We start from the raw sequence: 15,456 nt of genomic DNA, 5'->3' as shown, positions 1-15,456 counted from the left end.
TTTAATTCCTACTAACCATACCTACTAATGCAACTTTTAGAAAGATACACATAAATGATCAGCCAGAAACTAGCAGAGGCAGCAATACCACCCAGAGAAGAGGTAAGGGCTGCAGAGACTGGTGAAGCCAGTAAAGTACCACCCTGCAAGGATGAGGACCTGAGTTTGGCCTCCCAGCACCCAGATTAAAGTCAGGCGGAGCAGCAGGCATCCAGAACCAGTGCTTGTGGGGAGAGAAGACAGGAGAATCTCTAAAGCACACCAGCCAGCCTAGCCAAATCTACAGCTCCAACTTCAGTGAGAGTCCCTGTCTCAAGAAATAAGGTGGAGAGCAAACACCTGATATAACCTGTAGCATGTGCATGTACACACACACACACACACACACACACACACACACACACACACACTACACATGAGCACACACAATACACATGAACATGCACACACACACACACACACACACACACACACACACACACACACACACACACACAGGCACCTGCACGTTCTCATGAACATATATACACATATACAATACAAAAAAATATATAAATAAAAACAAAGTCTGGTAACCTTCACAGACTCTTAAACACTAGTTGCAATCTTTATCCATTTAAAATTTATAGATTAAAAATGATCAAAATTGAAAACTCCATGATTGAAGTTAGTCCTTTCATAGGTTTCTAAACAATTTATTTAGGAAGGAAAGAAAGACTCTCCCTGAGACTGCCCTAACCATTTCCAAGTAAACAGAAGTGACAGTAAAGACATGCTTGGGATCAATGTGACTAACGTCACTAAAACACAAGCACATTCTAAATGCACAGGCTTGAAAAGCTCATAATCTACACAAAGTAACCATTAAACCTTCCCACACTTCACTGAACAATTACGAGCTAATTCGAACTGTACAACTATGTGTTTTCCAACACAATAATGTAAAAAGGACGATGTTTTGTGCCCAGTACCTTTGTCCAATTCCTGAGTATTCACTAATATGCTAAGAATAATCACATGTCCAAAATACCGCTGTAGCATAAGAATCAAAAGTTTCAATAAAAGTTTTAATTTGCAATTACAACACTTATAACGACTATAGTCAAATCAAAGTGACTCCTAGTGGCCTACCCCTTCCTTCAAAGAACATACAATCTAGAGGTTTGTTTTGTTTTAATTAATTCTTGGAAAATTCCCTACAATGTATTTAGATCATGTTCATCCCCCTAACTCCTAAATCCACTCTCCATCCCCTTGATATTTCTTCCTTTTTAACCTATTACTTACCAAATCTGAAACCATTCAATTTTTAAAAATTATGCTTTCTGCCAGGTGGTGGTGGCACACGCCTTTAATCTCAGCACTCAGGAGGCAGAGGCAGGTGGATCTCTGTGAGTTGGAGGCCAGCCTGGGCTACAGGAAAGGTGTCAAAGCTACACAGAGAAACCCAGTCTCGGGGGAAAAAAAAATTATGTTTTCAATTATAAATATAAAGGTCCTAAAACTGGAGCTACAGCACATATGGTGTGGGCCAGCTATGCCAGCCTCTCCCCTAGTTGGATATGGATATAATTCTGAGAATGCTTACCTGTCGCTTGGTGGTCTGGGCTCCTCTTGCAAATCTTTTTGGGTATTCCGTCTTCGTACTTTAGGAAATACATGCTTTCTTGAGAAATGCCTGTCTTGTGGCTTTGAATCTTCCTGTGACATGATGTCTTCTATGTCATCCAGCAGGGCATCACAGGAGGCAGAAGGCATCTTCTGTAGCACATAAAAAAGTGACAAATAGTTCAGGTTTATTAAAATCTGCTTAGCATTGTACTGGTAAAAAATTCTTACCAACCTTGAATCTAACCAACTCTTTAAAGCCTAAGTTCACAGAAAACGCAAGAGGAGAACCCCAAAGAAACAATGATGCAAGTCCAGCAGACAGTGGAATAGCCCATGACTGACGTGTCACGGCCACAACTAATACCATGGAAGGAAAAGGCGGGCAGGGCCTTCTCAAGAGAAAGGAAGGTGAAAGCCAAGCAACGCCCCTCAGTCACTGCTGTGAGGCCAATGACCACCAAGGCCTCTGGTGCTCTGAGGAAACCTCAAGAGTGGCCTCCTCAAGGAATGGTCTGCCTGACTTTAAGACTGACTGCTGGGCTGGCGAGATGGCACAGCAGATAAGAGAATTTGTTGCTTTGAAGAGGTCCCAGGTTCCATTCCCAGCACCCACATGGAGGCTCACAACAATCATAACTCCAGTTCAAGGAATCTGACACCTTCTGACTTCCTTCAGCACCAGGCACACTTTTGGTGAACATACAGACAGACAAAACACTCATACACACAAAATTATTTTTAGAATATGTCTATATATATATAAATATAAATATATATATATATATATATTTGTATGTCTCACTAGAAAGCTATGCCAGTCAAAACCAGTATTGACAAATGACTAAAAAATATTACTCTAATATCAAAACCAAATAAAGATACACACAAAAAGGAAAACTACCAGCCAATATCCCTGACAAATACAGATGTTAAAATCATTAATAAAATACTTGCAAAACAAGCATAGGTATATATCAAAAAAATCAAGTTAGCTTTATCCCAATGATTTAGAAAAATGTAATATATCATATAAATGAACTTAAAGATAAAAAACCACATGATCGCCGGGCAGTGGTGGTGCACGCCTTTAATCCCAACACTTAGGAGGCAGAGCCAAGAGGATCTCTGTGAGTTCGAGGCCAGCCTGGTCTACAGAGCAAAAACTAAAAATAAATAAATAAATAGATAGATAAATAAATAAGTTTAAAAAAAATAAAAAACAACATGATCATCTCAACAGATCCACAAAAAGCCTTTGACAAAAATCTAACATGCCTTCATGATAAAAAGTCCTAGAGAAAGAGATACAAAGATAGTTTGGCAGATAAGGAAACATGTTGCTCTTGCAGAGGGACCTGGGTTCCATTCCCAGCATCCACACGGTGGCTCACAACCATCTATAACTCCAATTCCAAGACGATGCCTTCTTCTGAACTTCAAGGTCATCAGGCATATATGTGGTACACAAACATACATTCAGGCAAAACATTCATACATATAAAATAAAGTAAATCTTTTTAATTTTTTCTTAAACTCAAAAAGAGAATAGGGCTAGAGGAAACATATCTCAATATAATCAAGGCCATCACAAACCCACAGCTACCATTATTCTAAATGGAAAAGAACTCAAAGCAACCTCATTAAAATCAAAAATCAAGAGAGGGCTGTCCACTATCTCCCTTCCTTTTCGGTACAGAGCTTGAAGTGCTAGCTAGGGTGATAAGGCAAGAGAAGGGAATTAAAGGGATGTAAAGAGAAAAAGAATCAGTCAACACACTCCTATTTGTAAGGATATGATATTATATATAAAAGATCCCAAAAATTCTACCAGAAAACTTTTAGAAATGACATACTTTCAGTAAAGTTGCAGGATACAAAAAATCAACTAATAAAAATCAGTAGTGCTGTGGGATGGTCTGTATGTCAAGTGTGTTGCTGATTGGTCAATAAATAAATCACTGATTGGCCAGTGGCCAGGCAGGAAGTATAGGCGGGACAAGGAGGAGAATAAAGCTGGGAAGTGGAAGGCTGAGTCAGAGAGACACTGCCAGCCGCCCGCGATGACAAGCAGCATGTGAAGATGCTGGTAAGCCACGAGCCACATGGCAAGGTATAGATTAATAGAAATGGATTAATTTAAGCTGTAAGAACAGTTAGTAAGAACAAGCCTGCCATGGCCATACAGTTTGTAAGCAATATAAGTCTCTGTGTTTACTTGGTCAGGTCTGAGTAGCTGTGGGACTGGCAGGTGAGAGAGATTTGTCCTGACTGTGGGCAAGGCAGGAAAACTCTAGCTACACAGTAGTCTTTCTTTCTTTCTTTCTTTCTTTTTTTTTGGGGGGGGAAGGTTCGAGACAGGGGGTTTCTCTGTGTAGTTTTGGTGCCTTTCCTGGATCTTGCTGTAGACCAGGCTGGCCTCGAACTCACAGAGATCTGCCTGGCTCTGCCTCCCGAGTGCTGTGCTGGGGTTAAAGGCGTGCGCCACTAATGCTGCCCAACCTAAAAATCAGTAGTCTTTCTATATATCAATAACATATTTGCTCAGAAAAAGATCATGGAAATACTCCCATTCACAATAGCCTCTAAAAAGAAATAAAATATCTAACCAAGGAACTGAAAGACCTCTACAATGAAAACTTTAAACCTCTGAAGAAAAAAATTCAGGAAGACATAACCAAATAGAAAGGCTTCCCAATGTTCATGAGATTGGTAGAATTAGTATATGTACTGACAAAGTGAGCACAGATTGGCAGAATTAATACTATAAAAATAGTCATCTTACCAAAAGCAATTGACAGATTCACTTCAATCCCAATCAAAATACCCAAGACAGTGTCACAAAATTAGAAAAAATAAATCCTAAAATTCACACAGAACCACAAAAGACCATGAATACCCAAAGCAATCCTGAGAAAGAAGGAAGAGAGGGAGGGGGGAGGAAGGAAGGAAGGGAGGGAAGGAGGGAGGGAGGGACGGACGGACGGACAGACAGACAGAGGGAGGGACTACCAATCCAGATTTTAAGATATATTATAGATACTAGCACAAAAGCAGATACATAGATCAATGGAATGAAACAGAAGACCCAACCACAATGCATGTACCTTCAGTCACCTGATATTTGACAAAGATGCCAAAAATACACTCTTGAGAAAAGATAGCATCTCTAACAAATGGTGCTTGGAAAACTGGATGACCACATGTAGAAGAATGAAATTAGACCCTTATTATTCTGCACAGAAATCAACTCCAAATGGATCAAAGACCTCAGTGCAAAATCTGAAACTGCTAGAAGAAAACATAAGCATTATTATATAATATATAAATGTATGAAAGGACTTTTGGAATAGGAGTCCACTCAGTAATTAGGAAATAATTGACAAATGGACCTCATAAAACTAAAAACTATGGTGATATTTTATTTGTGCTGAAATGTGATTTTATTTGTATGTTAATAAATAAAGTTGCCTGGGGGTCAGAGCTAATTGCAAGCCATTTAGCAAAAGTCTGGCAGTAGTAGCACATGCCCTTAATCCCATCACATTGCAGACAGAGTCTGTGTGTTCAAGGACATAGCCAGGTTGGTGACACATGCCTTTAATCCAAGTACCAACCATAGAGACCTGGAGGTCTGTATAGACAGGCAGTGACAAAGAAGTCATGTGGTTGGGTTTAGAACCAATGAGAAGGCAGAACAGAAAGTCAATAAAAAATACACACACACACAGGAAGTAGCTCTCTTTCTCAAGGGAAGGATGGCAGCGGCTGATAAGCTAAAGGCTATTCGCTAGTGCTCTGACCTCTTAGGCTTTTGACTCTTTATTTGGCTCTGTGTTTCTTATTTAATAAGACTGTTTAGAATTACATCTACAATAAACCTTTTGTAAAGCAAAGGAAACAATCACCAAGTGAAGAGGAAACCCACAGAGTGAGAAAGAATCTTTGCTAACTAAACATCTGGTCAAGGGTTAATGTCCAGACCATACAAAACAATCAAAAGAAAATTAATCAAGAAAACAACCAAATTTAAGGATGGGATACAGATCTAAACACAGTTCTCAAAAGATGAAACAAAAATGGCTAAGCTATATTTCAAAAGTGTTCAACAACCCCAAAAATCCAGGAAATGCAAAATGAAACTACTCTGAAATTTCATCTCACCCAAGTCAGAACCACTAAGATCAAGAAAACAAATGACAACAAAGGCGGGCATTGGGGAAGATGCTGATGAGGGTATGGGGGATGCTCACTCACTTTCGGAGGGATTGCAAACTAACACAGTCATTACGGAAATCAGTGTGAAGAATTCTCAAAACACTAACAGCAGTTCTACCACATGACTCAGCTATACTACTCCTGGGAAACTGCTCAAAGAACTCGACATCCTACTTTACAGATACTTGCTCAGCCATGTTCACTGACTCTAGGCTTGGTTTGGGGGATTTTGTTTTGTTGTTGTTTGATTGGTGGTTTGGTTGTTTTGCTGGTTGGTTGGTTGGTTGGCTTGGTTTTTGTTTTGTTTTTTGTTTTTTGTTTTTCAAGACAGGGTTTCTCTGTGTAGTTTTGGTGCCTGTCCTGGATCTCGCTCTGTAGACCAGGCTGGCCTCGAACTCACAGAGATCCACTTGGCTCTGCCTCCTGAGTGGATTAAAGGCGTGTGCCCGGCTGGTTTGGCTTTTTTGAGGCAGGATCTCACTATGTAGCTCACTATGTAGACCAGGCTAGCCCCAAACTCACAGAGATCTGCTGCCTCTGCCTCCCAGGTGCTGAGATTAAATGTGTGCACCACTACACCCAGCTTGATTCTCTAGTTATAATACCTAGGAAATAGAAACAACTTAAATGTCCTTCAACTGATGACTAAATAATGAAAATATGGTACATATATACTACATAATAACATTCAGCACTTAAAAAAGAAAAAAAAAGAAACCATGAAATTTGTGGGTAACTGGATAGAACTAGAAAATATTGAGTGAGAAACCCAGACCTAAGGAACTGAAATATCTCTACAGTGATAACAATGTTTCATGTTCTCTCATCTGTGGCTCCTAGATCCAAATCCTCAGTTGTGAGTATACAACTTGAACTAATCATAGAAACCAGGTTCAACTCCCAGTACCCACATGGAGACTCACAACCATCTGTAACTCTAATCCCTCTGGACTCCAGAGTCACCAGGCATGTGAGTGGTACAGAGACATAGACGCAGGCAAAACACATATACACATAAAATAAAATTTGAATTAAAAAAACACATAAACAGTATGCTTGAAAAATTCATAGGGAAACTTTTAATGTACACTTAAAAATGTAAATATAATAAGTGTATGTATACATACATATATTGCTTAAATGATGTTATGCCACTCAGGATGATATTGCTCCATCCAAGAGCTAATAGACTATCTAACAAAAGCCCCAGTGCCAGGTCTGGGCAACCTTCCTTTCAGTTCTTCATCAGGAAAGCTGAAGAGACTCTCACAATAATACAGGTTGTTGTCATTGCTCTTGGCTGCCTCCCAGAGCTCCAAGGTAAGACTCTATTGCTGAAGACACTACACACTTCAGACACACGACTTGGAGGAATGAAGCTGAACTGACGAGGAAATCTCCTCCCTGAGAACTAGCTCTCATAGTATTGGAAAGAGCTATACAAGCTTTTTACCCAGCTGTAAAACCTATCAACCACAACAATGGCCAGCATGGCAAGACATCCCCAAGGATACAACGGTGATACTTATACCCCAGGTGTTACCAATAGCTGCTTAGATGGACTTAAGGCCCACTCAATAGGGAGGCCCACTGAAAGCAATGTTAGGGACCCCTGTGGTGACAAAACTGTTGTACACCGTCCCTACGTCAATGTCAGGACCCTGGCTGTGGGAATGTACTATTCTACAGTGTCACCAGATACTGCCATTAAGAGGTTTGGAGACAGTTTACAACATCAGCATAATTTTTACAACTGTGATTGACTCTCTGTTAAAAGAGTATTTTTAAAGGAAAAGAAATACTATGGGGACGGGAGAAAATGTATTGAGGCACAGAAAGTGTGTAGATGTAACCAACGGTCTTATAAAATAAGAAACACAAGGCCAGCCTGGTCTACAGAGCGAGATCCAGGAAAGGCGCAAAGCTACACAGAGAAACCCTGTCTCGAAAAACCAAAAAAAAAAAATAAGAAACACAGAGCCAATTCAGAGAAGAAAGCCAAGAGGTCAGAGCTAAGAGCCTCACCCTTCCTGATTCAGGGATCCTCTCCAGCCAAGAAAGCTCTCCGAAAAGGACCTACTTCCTGTGTGTCTGTCTTTAAAGTCTTCCTGTTCTGCCTTCTCATTGGTTGTAAACCCAAACATGTGACTGCCTCGTCACTGCCTGAATGTACCGCCCTCCAGGTCCTTAAAGGCGTGCGCCACTGCCGCCACGCACTTGCTATGACTCTAATAGCTCTGACCCCCAGACAACTTTATTTATTAACATACAATTAAAATCACATTTCAGTATAAGTAAAATACCACCACAAAAGTGCTAATTCTATCCTTATCAAGCAAATCTCTTACAGGGTCATCAACCATTCCCAACTCTGCAAAGCAAGAAGCAATGTTATTCTGACTTTAAAGATAAGCAAACGGCTGTATAGATGGCTCGGTCGTTAAGAGCACTTCCTGCTCTTCCAGAGGACCCCAGTTCAGTTCCAGAACCAAAATGGCAGCTAACAACTGTCTGTAACTACAGTTCAAGGAATTCTCACATCCTCTTCTGGTAGCTACAGGTATTGCACACACATGGTACACAGAATACATGCAGGCAAAACACCCATACACATAAAATAAAAATAAACAATCTTTTTTTAATAAATAGAGATAAACAAAAACAGAGAAGCTAACGTTACTGAAGAAGCCAAAGAAGACCTTCACATAGGAGGAGTCTGGGCCATACTGCTGTGCCATCTACTACCTATTAACGGTATACTGAGCGAGCACTTTCCTCATTCACATCATTTGAACCAGTGTTATATTCAGCTGGCTTTAAGTCTTTCTGATGACTTCCTTTTTCTTCATTTACAGGATTCCCATCATTCTGCTCACATCATTCAATTAACAGAGTGGCTTCTACCAGGCCTATTTTTGTGCCTGGAACTTGTAGTGTATACTTTAAAACTTTAACAGATTATGTATCATCATTTAAACCTCTATTAAAATCTCAGCTACTTTATATCATTAGTAAGAGGGAAAAAGAAGTAAGCCAAGCACCCATCCTTAAGACTATTATGTCAATGAGCACACCACATGGTCAGTCAGTCCTCCCTTTTCCAAGGCTGTGATTGGTTCAGAGTCAGTCACAACAAGCCCAGCCAACCAGGAAGGCCTTTTATACAACAGCTGACAGAAGAGATGACTTTTTTTTGCATTCAAGTGGATGTCAACTTGGGGTAATAGGCCATCTTGCCTGGCACAAAGAAGGCACCTACCTAAGGAGTGACACCTAACAGGAGGGGCAGACACAGAGACCATGCTCACAGCCTTTGAGCACCAGGATCTAACTGAGAGCCGCATTGAGGTGAAGCCCTACTCTGCTCACTCATCTGAACCACTAACTGTCCTCTTGAGTCTAAGATCTTGTGGGCTGAGCATTAATCTCCTACGAACAAGACTTTGCCAACTCAGCCATCCAGGTACACTTGGCCTTTCTCACATAGGTTCTATTTACACACTACAGTTGTCAGTGAAAAAACAGTGGTCTGAACAAATTTAGGAAACTCGGCCTCTTACATATCCACAGTGCAGACTTGGACAGAGAAGAACTGCAAGAAAGAAACTGCATAGTCACTAACCTTAGGAATTCACTAAAAATTATTTTCTTACAGACCTCTTAAAGAAGGGAGGTGAACCAAAAAAAAAAAAAGAAGGGAGGTGCTACTGAAAAAAAAGGAAGGCCCACCACAGACCTCAACCTCCCTCCATTCCACAGGGAGAGTACTTCCTTCTTGTACTAGAAATGATTTCCTGCCATGTGCTCTGCTCTGCCTTCCAATGGGTCACTGGGTAAACTGCCCACTGCCTAAGAGTAAGCCAACTACTGCCCAGCTCAAGCATGAAGTTCCAACAATAATCCCTTCTCCCTGCATTGTCATGAGCTGCCACTCTATCGAAAATCCACTACATGGAGGCAAGCATTCTGTTACTTCTTCCATTTACAAAACAAAACACAAAAACTCTCGGGGGGAAAAAAAAAAACTTCTTAGCTCCCCTATAGTTCTCTCATTTGAAAAAATACTTCTTCAAGAGTCATCTATATTTATACAATTATCCTCCATTCTCAGACTGTGGCCATCACACAACCAAGTCTGATTTAGATGGTCTACAATGATATACCATGACTGATTCCCAGTCATCTTCTGAAACACAATTGCAGCATGTGACAGAACCAACTACCCCTCCTTGAAGCACTTCCCCATGGGCATCAGGATGCCACACTCTCCTAGGTCTCCTACCACAGGAGCCCCATGCCAGGTGTCTTTGCCTTGTTTCTCATCGATCCAGCTTCTCAACCCTGGACTAGCCCATGGCTCCATTACAGGAACTGACCTTCTCTTCATCACTCTGAGGCCTTTGAAATGCCAACCCTGTGCTAATATAACCAGCCCACTCTTCCCCTGAACCTCACACTCAGATGTGAAACTGCCTATTGCAAATCACTGTCTGAGTGCCTAACGACAAATCAAACTTTACAAGTCAAAAACAGAACTTCTGGTCCTCTGCCTCTCACACTACATCACCTCACAAACTTCCCTCTTTCCTTTAAAGGCAATCCAATATGCTTAGACCCAAAACCCTAAAATTATCCCTGGCTCCTTTTTGCATTATCTCCAAATCCAATCCACCAATAAATTCTGTTGGCCTCTCTCAAAATATACTGAGGCTGTTTGTGAGCACTCTCACACATATGATATTCATGATCCAAGCCATCATTTTAAAATATTTATATTTATTATGTGCATGATATGTGTCAGAGTACAGGAATGCTAGTGTGTGCCACGGTACCTGTATGAAGGTCAGAAGACAACTTGCAAGAGTCACCAAACCCCTTACTCCATCCCATACATGCTATCACCCTTCCCTAATCTTGTTTTTGTTGTTGATGTTGGTTGAGGTTTTTTGCTTCCCCCACCCACCCCAGGCAGAGTTTCTGTGTAGCCCCGCCTGTCCTGAACTCACTCTGTAGACCAGGCTGGCCTCAAACTCAGAGATCCACTTGCCTCTGCCTTGAGTGATAGGATTAAATGTGTGTGCCACCACTGCCCAGATGTTTTTGTTTTCTTCCTTCCTTCCTTCCTTCCTTCCTTCCTTCCTTCCTTCCTTCCTTCCTTTCTCTCTTTCTTTCTTTCTTAACTGCAGAGCAGAACTTTATCACTTGCCCAAATGTCTTTTATTCCCTCTCTCCATTAGAATACACACGTGGTAAGAGCAGAGATTTTTCGTGCTTTGCTCTGGTTTACCTAAAGTGCACAGGACTGTACCTAACACCTTACAGCTTCTTGATGAGTGGTTTACTGCGGACCACCCAGTCTCACAAAGTACGGGCCTGGCTACCTCTGTCTGAGTAACTGAGTTCTCACTGCTGTGACAACGTACCTACAAAAAAAGGGGGTTATTTGAGCTCAAGTTGAGAAGATACAGTCCATCGGGGGCAAAGAAGGTTTGTGGCATGAGGTGGTTCATCACATTGCACTACAGTCAGGAAACAGAGAAGGATGAATGCCTGTCTCAGGGGGCTTCCTCCATCTGTACACTTTTTAATTCAGTCTGGAAGTCTAGCCCACATGCAGGACAGGAATTCCTTCATCATCTAAACCTCTCTGGAAATCCCTTCACAGATACACCTAGAGCTCTGCCTCCTAGGTGAGTCTTAATCTAGTTAAGTCAGTAATGATTAACCATCACAACTTCCCACTGTCCCTACTGTACTAACCTTTAGACACACTGAGTAAGTCAAACTAGGCCTTCATATATGCTGCTCCTCAGCTGGACTATCACCTGCAAGGCTTACTGCAACACTTATACAAATGACACCACTTTAAGAGAGGCCTTTCCCAACCACCTTAACTAAGATGACCACGTTGCCCAAGGGCACACAGTCTCACTCTACTGTATGCTGCAATTTTCTTCACATGATTAACTACCTGATATCATGGATAACTGCACATCTTTCATACTACAACTTAACATTCTTAAGCACTAAAGCATCATCTCACTTTCACTGCCAACACCTCCAACAATGCAGGCACACCATACTTAATGACTAAATAAATAGATAATAATGTTTGATAATGTTGAACTTACCTGCTCTTTCTATAATACTAGAGGAAATTCTTACATAGAATGAAATCTACGATGAAAACTTAATCCTTGGATTTCTTCTCTCACTATTATCCTACATTATACTAGTGAGGAAGCCTAAAACCAAGGAGCACATCTGAATGTTACTAAGAACTACTGAAGGATTACAAATGATTAAATGCCATATTAATAAAAGTAAAAGTTTCTAAAAAAAAAATCATACAATGTTTACACCAGATCCACTGAAGGGAAATGTAATTTAAACAAACAGGGAAAAAAGGAGTCAATCGCTAAACAACATTGTTACAGAGTTAGGAAGCACTGTTAAACACACAAAACTAGTGTCTACTGAAGCTAGAGGACTTGTACACTGATAAAGTTAGAATCAGAGTCTAGGCCTTCTCTCAATAATGGAAAAGCACAAACCATGTAATAGTCTAATATAATTCTGAGAAGTAAGCATCCCAGAAAACAGAAGATTCATTTATGAAAACGACAATAAAAACAGGATCAAATGCTCAACTACACAAACAATAAATATTTAAACAATGAGTTATCTATCATTACCTTGATGAGAAATTAGACTAGAAAATCCTTGTGGCTCCCTAAAAGCATGGCACAACTAGTATACTCTTTCTGCAGAACCACCTGCCAATTCGCCTCAGGCTGTACAACACACACATCTTTCGTCCAGCAGTTCAATTACTAGAATTTTACTTTAAGGAGTAAACATTCCTAAACCTGACTCTATATCATAATTACTTTCACAGTCTCATTCATCACTATGAATAAGCTAAAGTTTTTACTTCAGACAAGCTGGTAGATAAAAAAGTTTAAATCCTCAAACATTTAAGTACCAGGAAAATGAATTTTAGGGGGAAAAAGTAATAGTTAAATAAGGCAAAAAGATCTCTTAAAAATTCCTCTCAAAAGCACAGGAAGTCAAGTTTCATAGAGATAAAGACAGAAAGGATAGATATGGTAGAGTAGTGGTTCCTTACACAAGTGAATTGGTAAAGAACTTTTCATAATATCAAATACCCTGAACCATGAATTTCCAATAGCAACAGTTCTAGATCTTGAGGACTCATTCTGGTTCCCTGGGGAGCTTTTGGAAATTATTACCAACAATATGGGTTCAATAGGAAGAGGAACAAGAAGAAGGAATAGAGAGAAAACAGCTAAACCCTAGGCCAGCTGAATCATTATCTAGAAATGGAACCGGAGCATCACTATATTAATTTAAACTCCCAGCAATTCTCTTACATGTGCAGCAAAGATCACAGACCAATGTGATACATTAGTTGTTTTCACAGTGTGATTTCCAGAACAGCAGCATTAGCATCAAGTGGAACTTGAAAGAAATGAAGTCTTATGCCCTCACCATAGACATGCTGAATCAGTTATTCTTAATGAAGCTAGGTTCAACAAACCCTCCAAATAATTTTATTTGATAGGCATTGTTCTAAAGTTATTATTTCATAGAGATTGACAAGAAGAAACGTCAAACAGACATTACTGAATCAAATGATTTTAACATAAGTATAAAAACAATTCAATGGGAGAAAGAACAGTCTTTTCAACAAATGATACTAAAACTAGATAGTCACACATAAAGAAATGCAGCTAGAGACCCATCTCACATCATATTCAAAAATTAACACAAAAGGGGCTACAGACTTAAATTTAGGAGACCTAATACTATGAAACTCTTATAACTTACACAAGTATAAATCTTGCCAACATTAGACACTAGTTTAGACAATAGTTAGTTATGACAAAGCAAAAAAAGAAAACAATTAAGTTAGACCTCATCAAAATTAAAATGTGTGAGCCAGGCACAGTGGCACATGCTTGTAATTCCAGCAGTTGGGAAGTAAGAGGCAGGAGGATGAGGAGTTAAAGGCTGTCCTTGGATACAAATCAAATTTGAAGCTAACTTGGGCTATGTGAAACCTGTTCTCAAAAAAAAAAAAAAATTAATTTTCATGCTTCAAGGACAACATGAAGACTGTAAAAAGACAGCCTATGTAGTGGGAGAAAAAAAACAGTAAGTTGCATAATATGATAAGGGACTAGTATCAGAGTAAATAAAGAAATCAAAATACAAACCTGATAAACCAAATTACAACCTGATAAGCCCAAATTAATACCTGATAAGCGCATGAGAGCTATAAGCAAAATTAGCCATGAGGGAAAGACCATTCAAAGCCACAAAGACATACCACTTCACACTCAGGCCTGCCACAGCGGTGCACATCTTTAATCTCAGCACTTGGGTCTATATAGAGTTCCACGCTAGCCAGGAATACACATTAAGGCAATGTCTCCAAAAAAAAAAAAAAAAAAAAAAAAAACTAGATAACCCAGGTGGAAGAGGTACAGAAACAAGCCTTCAAGAATGCCATATTTGGGCTGGAGAGATGGCTCAGCAGTTAAGAGCAATGACTGTTCTTCCAGAGAAGCTGGGTTCTATTCCCAGCACCCTCATGGCAGCTCACAATTGTCTGTAACTCCAGGATTTGACACCCTCACACAGACATACATGTAGCCAAACACCAATGCATATAAAATAATAAATTTTTTTAAAACGTCGTATTTAACTGCCAGAAAAGTAGAATATAATAGAGACCAAACAACAGACAAACAAAAAGAAAATAGATGTGCCCACAAACAGCAAAGGAGGAGAGCATGTCCATGCTACTTAACGGAAATATAAGATTAAGGAAGAAATACAAAAAACGTCTCTCCGATTTAGTTATATGGAAATCTAGTTTTCAAAAAATTACTAAGAAATTGGGACATCTTTCCTTATATTCTAATGTGTAAGGGATCACTCAAATAAACGATTTAAAATAAACCCAAATACCTTGATTATCTGAAATTGGTCTCAAGTCCTCTTCAAAGATGAATCTGGAAAATTAAAATTAATTAGAAAATGCAAGTATCCTGTAAGTCACAAAACCGCTGTAAGATCTCTTTACAACTATCTTTTTTTTAAAAAAAAAAAAAAAATTTTTTAGCCCAGTCTGACCACTGTGAAAACTGCTTACCCCGCACTGTAACACCACAGCACAGTGAAATTCACCATGTAAGAAACAAGTGTTCCCTTGAAATACAGAAAAGTTTTCTAAGCAAAGGAACGCGAAAGAGAAAAGGAAAAACTCAAGTCACCTGCCCCTATGCCCACCTTCAGCGTAAAACTCATTTACTCACAGCCTGATCACGTAGCACAAGGACAAGCACATTCACGAGAAACGTGAGGGAAGAAACGAGGCTAGACCAGACTGTGAGTCCCTGACTATGCCAGCATCACGCGCGGCCTCACGGGCCTCTCTCCCGGCAGCGCTCTAGCCTCCCAGTCCCCATCCCAGCTGCCAAGTCTTTCTCAAACTGCGAAAACAAGCGAGCGGTCGGCCCAAGGAAGAAAATCTGCGGAAACGAAACTCCGCCAAAAAAGCAGCGCGGCCCACAGTCGCTGAACATTGGTACAAGTGCTCCT

The 15,456-nt window shown here is 40.1% G+C and overlaps 1 protein-coding gene across 1 annotated transcript in view; it reads right to left on the bottom strand.

The window, feature by feature from the left end:
* Positions 1 to 15,315, bottom strand: part of Cdkal1 (CDK5 regulatory subunit associated protein 1 like 1) — a 570,376-nt gene extending 555,061 nt beyond the window's left edge. Inside the window, 3 exon segments of the mRNA XM_052727871.1 lie at positions 1,589 to 1,761; positions 14,824 to 14,867; positions 15,171 to 15,315. Of these exon segments, the coding sequence (XP_052583831.1) occupies positions 1,589 to 1,758 (170 nt within the window). The 5' untranslated portion in view covers positions 1,759 to 1,761; positions 14,824 to 14,867; positions 15,171 to 15,315.
* Between the last annotated feature and the right edge of the window lie 141 nt (positions 15,316 to 15,456).

The sequence above is a fragment of the Peromyscus californicus genome, unplaced genomic scaffold (genome assembly GCF_007827085.1).
Source record: "Peromyscus californicus insignis strain IS unplaced genomic scaffold, ASM782708v3 Scaffold_8__1_contigs__length_139910024, whole genome shotgun sequence".
NCBI lineage: Eukaryota > Metazoa > Chordata > Mammalia > Rodentia > Cricetidae > Peromyscus > Peromyscus californicus.
This window is presented reverse-complemented; position numbering and strand designations above follow the sequence as displayed.